The sequence below is a fragment of the Alnus glutinosa genome, chromosome 8 (genome assembly GCF_958979055.1).
Source record: "Alnus glutinosa chromosome 8, dhAlnGlut1.1, whole genome shotgun sequence".
NCBI classification, from domain to species: Eukaryota; Viridiplantae; Streptophyta; class Magnoliopsida; order Fagales; family Betulaceae; genus Alnus; species Alnus glutinosa.
In genome coordinates, this window is record NC_084893.1 from 19,414,189 (window position 1) to 19,422,789 (window position 8,601).

The following is an 8,601-nucleotide window of genomic DNA, read 5'->3' on the forward strand; positions in this document are numbered from 1 at the left end:
AACAAATCTAGTGAATCTTGAGAAAGAATCCCAACCTTTCTAATGTTCTTCCACACCCCCACCTCAAAGGCACCTATCGGCTCGAGAGAGCACCACCCGCCCCATAGGTTGCTGTATTTAGAATCCACAACGCATCTCTCTCAGACCCAAACGACATAGCCATTTGCCTAGTAGGGCGCGATTGAACACCCTCAAATTTCTGATCCCCAACCCTCCCCCAAAGATTGGAGAGCATACCTTGTCCCAGCTAACCAAGTGATATTTAAATTCATCGCCTATCTCACCCCATAAAAAGTCTCTTTGGAGCTTCTCAATGCAATTGACCACACGAGCAGGAATAGGAAAGAGAGACAAGAAGTACATAGGAAGGTTGGAGAGAGTACTCTTGATAAAGGTAACCCTGCCACCCTTGGACAAATACAACATTTTCCAACTGGCCAAGCAACGCTCCATTTTAACCACAATACCATCCCAAATAGACTTAGCCTTGTAACACGCCCCAAGCGGCATACCAAGGTACTTCAAGGCAGAGAGGAAGTCCCGCAGCCCAAGATGACAATCAACTCAGTAGCATTACCCACGTTGCCAACAGGGACCAAGAGGGATTTGGCCAGATTGACCTTTAAGCTAGAGACAGCTTCGAAACATAATAAGAGAACATACAGGTAGCGAAGGTGCCTAGGGTTAGCCTCACAGAAGACCAAGGTATCATCCACGAACAACAAGTGTGAGATGTTAACGACGGGAAGCCTAGAACCCACAGAAAATCCTAAGAGACGACCACTGTCAACAGTAACAGAAAACATTTTGCTCAAAGCCTCCATGATGACTACAAATAGAAGGGGAGATAGAGGATCACCCTGTCTCAGCCCTCTAAAACTATTGAAGAAGCTGGATGGAGAACCATTGACCAAAACAGAGAAGCGCACTGGAGAAATGCAATGTGATATCCAAAGAGACCCATTTTTTCCCAAAACCGCATCTTTTCAGCATGTACAATAAGAACTTCCAGTTGATGTGATCAAAAGCCTTCGTAATATCTAGCTTGCAAAGCACACCAGGAATACTAGACTTGATACGGCTATCCAAACATTCGCTGGCTATGAGGACCGAGTCCAAAATATGTCTACCTTTAACAAATGCGTTCTGAGGCTTTGAGATAATCTTCTCCATAACACGACGCATTCTATTAGCAAGGACTTTAGCAATGATCTTATAAACACCACTCACGAGGCCGGTTTCATTCAAATCAGTTCGAAATAGGGGAAGGTTGGTGAATTCCTCCATTTTTACACACAAGAAGAGGAATGTTATCGTATTGCCTCAAATACACAGGCATACAACGGTTCCACCACAAATCCAAAGCAATCCAGAAAGACATAAAATCAAACCAAACCCACAAATTAAAAGGCAAAAAAAGAGAGAGCAAAAACATGGATAAATGAAAGAAAAGAGGTCACTTCCAAGGCCAATTGAGAAAGGAATCCCATGAATCTAATTTTAAAATTTTGAAAAAGAATGATCGGTTTTGGGATCATTTTGAGTTATTAGGAGATGTTGAAGTAATCACGTAGTAGAATGCAAATTTTTTCAAATGAAAAAGGGAAGAAAACTAGCAAAGAAAGAAGAAACTTCTTGGCCAATTGAAAGAATCTCCTTTTTTGTTAAAATCACAAGTGAGAAAGACAGAGAAGAAATAGCATGTGGGGTGCACGCAGCAGCAATGTTGGAGCTGGAGGAGGCCGTAGGACTGGGTGAGGCTTGAGAGTTGAAAGGTAGAGAGATCGAGTGAGATAGGGCTGATGAATTTCAAAGGGGTGAGATAAGTTTATTCAGGAAATTATAAGGTTTGCATAGGTTCATGTGCAATTCTGAACCTGTCCACCTAAATATTTCCACATCATTTAATATATTGAGATAAGATTTCTAAATTGTAAATATTACTGCACCAGATAGGTTAATAATCAGTTAGGAATAGTACAAAAGAATACCAAACCAAACCGACCTTTTTTCTATATATTTTTGAACTGAACCAAACTGCCACACTTAGAAAAACATATCAGCCCAATGTGGGTCAGTCAGGGTGGAGAGATCGGGCGAATTGATGCACAACCCCGATAAAGATTAAGAAATAGCTTAAAAAAACTAAGCTCTTACAAGAAGCTTTAAGTTCTCATTTGGTAGTTTGTTTAGGCTCATTGTAAAGAATAGACTGATCAAGATGATGCCAAAAAAAAAAAAAATCGATAAATAATAAAATTTTATTAAAAAAAATAAACGTAAGACGCCTTCAAGTACATAGAAAATATACACAGGAATAACCAAACCAGCTCACAAAAAGAAACCCAACAAACCCGCAAGGACCTAGATCCCTCAAACCCGAAACCTACATGGAGCACTCAACACTACATCATGTGAGCCTTGCATTTCCAACACCAAGAGGACACGCTTACCTATCTGTAGTTAATGGAGCTTTTCAGATCCACATGCCAAAATTTAAGACTCATTCAGCTATCAAGCTAAGGTCAAACTACCATCATGGCTTCAACAAAAACAAATCAAGATACCCATCTTGTAACTCACTGCACATCCAAAATTCACCCTCAAGAGAATCTCTCAATCTCTTTTTTTTTTTTTTGATGAGTAAAAAAAGTTTTATTAGAAAAAGCGTAAGGCGCCCCTAAGTACACAAGAAGTATACACATGAACAACCAAAGCCAACCCACAAAAAGCACCCAACAAAACCCTACCACATGAGAGCCTTGCCTTTCCCGCGCCTAGAGGGAGCGCTTGCAACGCTGTAATTAATAGAACGTTTCAAATTCAAAAGCTCCCTCTTTCCTTTGGTCTTTTGGCATGCTATTGTCTTGTCCCGATGGAATTTATCTTCCATGGCATCAAGGATTGCCAAAGACTCATCGCCCTGAACCCCGTCCAACGTCCAGTCTAAGGGCAACCCATCCCAAAAATCATCCTCCTTCTCCCAAACAACTAACTCCCCATCAAGATCAAACCCGACAGACCATTCCAGAGATCGAGAAAAATCATTGCCCTCTACAGATGAAGGAATGATGCAACATCCCAAGGGGGAGTGAAGCCCTATCATCCCAACATCCTTGGCCTCATGAGACGCGGTAGGGGCTATCGCAGCCAAGCGAGGGTTGAAGAACCCCTTTCGAAGGAAACCCTTCTTTGCAAAACACGCAGAATTCTTCACTGGAGGCACTGCAGCTACTTCCTTTTTAGCAGAACAGAGGTGTCTTCGAAGCAACCAGGGAATCTGCTAACAGCCCCTCATTCCACTTCACTGAGTGACCTTCCCTGAGATCCCTAGCCTTCCAGTAATAGCTCTAGAAAGGTTTAGTAGACTGTATCGCGGGGAGAGAAGAACGAATCTTCTCACCCAACTCAGCCGCCCCTGAGAGAGAAGGAAAAGAGAAGAAAGGTTGAGTCAACCCAACACCAACACCAACTGAGTTGCTAGACAGAAGGACAGAAGCATCGAGACTAGGCAGCGTGACAGATTCAGCCACTGGAACGAGAGGCAGATGGCTCGACACACTCCCAGAAGATGACAGCCCCAGAACCACCCCAGATTTTGTCCCCAACAAAATCTCCGGCTGAATCTCCGTCGTATCCATACCCACATCTCCAGCTGGAACAAGTCTCCGACAGCTAGGCCCACCCGCGGAAGAAGACAACCCTAGAATCAAACCAGAGTCTGTCAGCGATGTCATCTCCAGCCGAAGAGAGCGCCCCAGAACAACCGTCGACACTGAACCCGCATCCTAGGAAGTTTCTGTCTAAAACGATGCTTTGGTTTTGATTTTCGGCAAGAAGCAACCCAACCGAAGCCCTTTCCGTTTGAGACCCAAACCGGACCCAGCAAACCGGCCCAGAAGATTCCAAAGAGCCCGGCCCAAAGCCAATTTAAAGCTAAGAAGCATCCTGGTCCACTTATGCAAACTTGAATTCAAACGAGATGGACCTCGTGCAGAGTAAACAACATGCATCTTCTTCTTACCCAGCGGACGACAAGGTAAACCTTTGTCCAGCGAATCAAACGAAGAGCTCCCTGACCATACTGGAGGCGTGGACTTCTCCGTCGACCCGTGCGGTTGCTCCTCCAGGTCAAAGCAATTCACCACCAATCTCCCATCTTCGACAACCCTACACCACAATACCGGAAATAGGTCCAACCCACGCAGTTCTCCATCTGAACCCCGCAAGCGTGCCATGAGAGACAACTTCCCCCCGAACCATTGCCGCATACGATGGAGGAAACCCGCCCAGCCGACTGGAAGAGACACCCCTTATATGAGTCCCCTCCAAAGAAGACGCCTCAGAACCCATCGTCCGATTCTTAGGACCAAGGAAATTGATCATCTTCCGCAGTTCCCCCACAACCCGAGCCCAACCCCAACCTTCACAGCCTTCAGGGAGCCAAATAACCCCTTTTCGATCACCCTCAGCGAAGACTTCCACCTCTAGGTAGCGGCCGGACTTGTTCTCACCCCCTCGAGCCATCAATACTTTCACATCCTCCCGAAAGTACTTGACAAATTCCTTCACTAAAACCTTCAAGACCTCCTCTACAGAAGCCAACAACCAAGCTGAACCTTGAAGACCCAAAAATATGAACCCGTAGAACCCCTTTCTCCTCTCCTCCAAGCACAGTTCTGGCACTTCAGCCTTCGCTGAAAAGGAAAAACGTTTGGCTTCCACAGAGAAGCACCACTTCATCTGATGCAAATCTAAAGAGCTAGAAGAGGAGACACCCTGGAACGATACCCACAAAACAAACCCTCGGTACCACCAACCAGAACCCAACACCAAGCGAACGAAAAGAAGAACAAACAGAGACAACCCGACTGACGTACCAAGAAGAAACGAACCAAACGAGACTCTAGCGGGACGCGCCTTCACGCGCCACTACTAGCAAGGGAAAGAAGGAGCAATAATTCATGTATTTCCAATATGAAATTATTAACAAACAAACAAATCATATCTCTCTCTCAATCTCCTTTCCCAGTTACCTTGACTCTAAAGCCCCAAAGTAAACACAATTATTTTTATAGCCCTATATTTTTATTATTATTTTTTTGATAAGTAAACAAACCAATCTTTATATTTTTATTATTATTTTTTTGATAAGTAAACAAACCAATCTTTAGGAGTCCAACAGTCACAGCTTAAGCCCCTTAATTTCATTTTCCACATAAAGGGTGATTAAAAATGAATTACTTACTTTATCTGTGGTTGACGTCTTTTTTCCTGAACTCCATTTTTACTCTTTTTATTCTTTTCTTTTTTTTTCCCTAATAGATATTGGCTAAAGAAGAATATGTTAAATAGGAAGGCAATAAAGAGCACGATTTTTGCTAGGATAGAGTAGCAAGATATATATATATATAAAAAATAAAAAAAAAATAAAAAAAATAAAAAACACGTGACCGACGCCAATAGGTTGATGAGGATCCATACTGACCTCAATTTAATTCGGAGTGTTTAGTTGAGCTGAGTTGAATTTTATAGAGTTCGGCTAAACTTCATGGTAAATCATCCTAAACAATCTTCAATTTACAAGGCATTTTCATGATATAAAGCTTGATACCATAAAACTTTATAGAATATCATCTCTATTATCTCAATAATGATTTGCATCAATACATTTGCAATTGTGTAACTCAACTACTCTCTAGCTAGAGGACTTACAGACCAGGATTTCGAAGTTACGAAACAGGGACTAGAAGGGAAACTACAAGAATATCGACTTGAAAAGGTGCCAACAATGCTGAATGCACTCAACCAAATATACGTGGAAAATACAGAGTTCTCTCCGATAAGCATTGCTCATGTAACAACGCAATTTTTTCTTTTTTGTAATAATTAAAATCTAACACAGTTCAGGCTGTTAAAAAAGCTGCCAAATCCAGTTTTGGCTGTGCACAGACTACCAGATGGTACAAACCACTATATTATTTATTCCAAAAATTGCAGAGAATTAATATTTACCTTAAAAATTGCCTCAACTACTTTATAGTACAAACCAGTTTTAGCCCACCCTCCTGTGAAGAGCACTCCATTGACCAGATTGAGCTTCTGCAATGCAGTTGTATGTATTTAGCATGACATCAAATCATTGGAGAGGAGAGATATAAGTTCTGAAATAAGTAACCTCAGCATCATTCATGTTTCTAAGTAAAGTAGATGATAGTGTGATGACATAGCTTGGCTTCCTCCAAGAGAAGTCAAGCCACGTCAGTATCCTTTCTTACCTATAGGTGGCATTAGTTGCACCTAAAAAACCTAGCCGACCTTGCGTGTGTGGAAAAGAACTAGCCAACTTTTGGATTTTTTTTTTCTCTTTTTGGGTAGCCCTAGGGTTTTGTTCAGCCAACTTTTAGCATATAGATAGTTAGCCTTAGTGTTAGATATGGTGACCAATATTCTGAACGAGGAAGTAACACCGGTCTCTAGTACAAAGGCCTTGTGGGTGCAGCGGGTGGAGCGTAAGCAAAACTAAGGTTATAGCAATGTATCGAGCTAGGATTTAACTGATGACAGTATAAATGTATTGTAAACCTATTCTTTGTTGACATTGTGAAAAATTAGCCGCTCATTCCTGTGGAGGTAGACACACTGCCGAACAACATAAATCCTCCGTGTACTATTTTTTCTCCCTTTTTCTCTTTACTTTTCACTGAATGGCATCGTCTCGACAATCCTAAACAATTAGTTTGCTTTGATGCACATAAGATTCGAGAGAAACTTGGAGCTGTAGTACAAGAAGAAGCCTCTCATTTTTGTAGCGCAAAAGAAGACTAGAGAAAAATTTCTCTTTTGTAAAAGATTCTCTATTTTAAAAGTGCGAGATTTTGGGGGTATTACAGATTTGGATTGAGTATTTTTTTTACTATTATTTTGTATTCCATCTTTGGTTAGTAGGAATTCTTCTTGGCCATTTCTAACCGTGGACATACCTCAAATTAAGAGAACAGTGTAAATTCATACGTTCTCATAAAGAACTGCTTTGCACTATTTATTTTGACACCGATCCATTACACAACAATCAATATCAGAGTTAAGTTCGGATTCAAATCAACTATTATATTAAAAATGGCAAGTACCAAATATGGGCAGAGAAGTTCAGTTGCAAAAGTAATTTCTCCCTCTGGCAAAGGAGACAAAGGATATCCTAATACAAGAAGTTTACGAGGTGTTACTATGGAAGGTGCAAAAACACTAGAAAACAAGAGATGATGAATGAAAGGAAATGGATGTGAAGACTTTTAGTACAGTCCATCCCAACCACACTTGCCATCTCTCTCTCATCCTAAAATGGGGCTTTTGATGTTTCTAACTATGGAAAAAGCGATAGCAATCGAGTTCTACTGAAAATATAGCACAGGAACACAAAAGAAATCACCAATTTTCACCTATACATACGTAAGATTCGAGATTGCACTTGAATTGCAAGGCACTACAAGTTATCTAAAACCTTGAAAGTTGCTACAACTATCTCAGTAAATTCCGAGAGAGAAAACAAACAAAGATTTCACCTGGAAAATGTTGGTTACCTCGAAAAGAATCTCGGGAGGCTCGTTATAGATAAGAGGAATGACACGAGCACCGGCAGATTCAACGAATTTCACATACGACGCCGCAATATAGGAAGCGTTGGTGGCATTGCTGAGGCGTCCGGAGGCGCCGTCGCCGGGGTGGCTAAGGATACCGATCACCGGCCGGTAGTTGAGCTTGGGGTTGGGCGCGACGCACCTGGGCGAGTCGGGGTCGAGTTGACTCGGGAGAAGAATCGTGGACTGGGCCTTGGCGACACTGAGCTCCTTCGAGTAGGAAATGATCAGAGGGATCCAGAGATAGTTCCAGATATCGGAGAAGCGGGAAGGGGAGGCCGAGGACGAAGAGGCGTGCGTGGAAACGGCGTCGTTCGGCATGTCGGAGGCGGGCGAGGAGGGAGACGAGGAGGAAGAGGAATGGGAAACGGCGTCGTTTGGCATGGTTTGGAGTTGGGATTGAGCGATGAAGCAGGTGAAGAGGACAACGGAGGAAAGAGATCGGACACAGGAGAGAGGGTTGTGTGACGTGGAGGGGTCATTAGATATAGACGTCGATGGACCGACGGGTACGATGGTCACGAGAGGGCCGGGGGGGTGGGTTGGTGGGTTGCGTAATGGCGGCGAAGCTTTTGTGGTGAGGAATCTAAAAGGACCTCCTGATGATGTCAAAACTCTAAAGGACAGAAATTGGTGACTAGGATTTTGAATTTTTTTATGTAGTAGGTCCAAGTGTCCAACATCACCATTAGCATAAATTTGGTCTATATAATAATTTAAGAATTTGACAAACACCTCATTGAGTTTTAAAAAATACTTAATTATTTATAAAGTAAGAAAAAAAAAAAATAGGTTTCCACGACTAAAAGGATTGACAGAATCAATTAATATATTTTAACTTTTTCGCTTTTTATATCAAATCAACTACTTTTTATTCCTATTCAAACAAAAATCTTACTAGAAAACGTAACTTTTTACACTTTTTCTTGTAAAAAATTTAAAACTTCTTTCTACTTTATATCAT

General features: G+C 42.0%; 1 protein-coding gene across 1 annotated transcript in view; it reads right to left on the reverse strand.

Annotated features, from left to right (window-relative positions):
• LOC133875110 (gamma-glutamyl hydrolase 2-like) overlaps window positions 1-8,166 on the reverse strand; it is a 30,571-nt gene extending 22,405 nt beyond the window's left edge. Inside the window, exons 1-2 of the mRNA XM_062313114.1 lie at window positions 7,581-8,166; window positions 6,016-6,102 (exon numbers count right to left, since the gene is read on the reverse strand). Coding sequence (XP_062169098.1) covers window positions 6,016-6,102; window positions 7,581-8,021 — 528 coding nt within the window. The 5' untranslated portion in view covers window positions 8,022-8,166. The remainder of the gene's footprint in view (window positions 1-6,015; window positions 6,103-7,580) is intronic.
• Window positions 8,167-8,601: the final 435 nt, after the last annotated feature.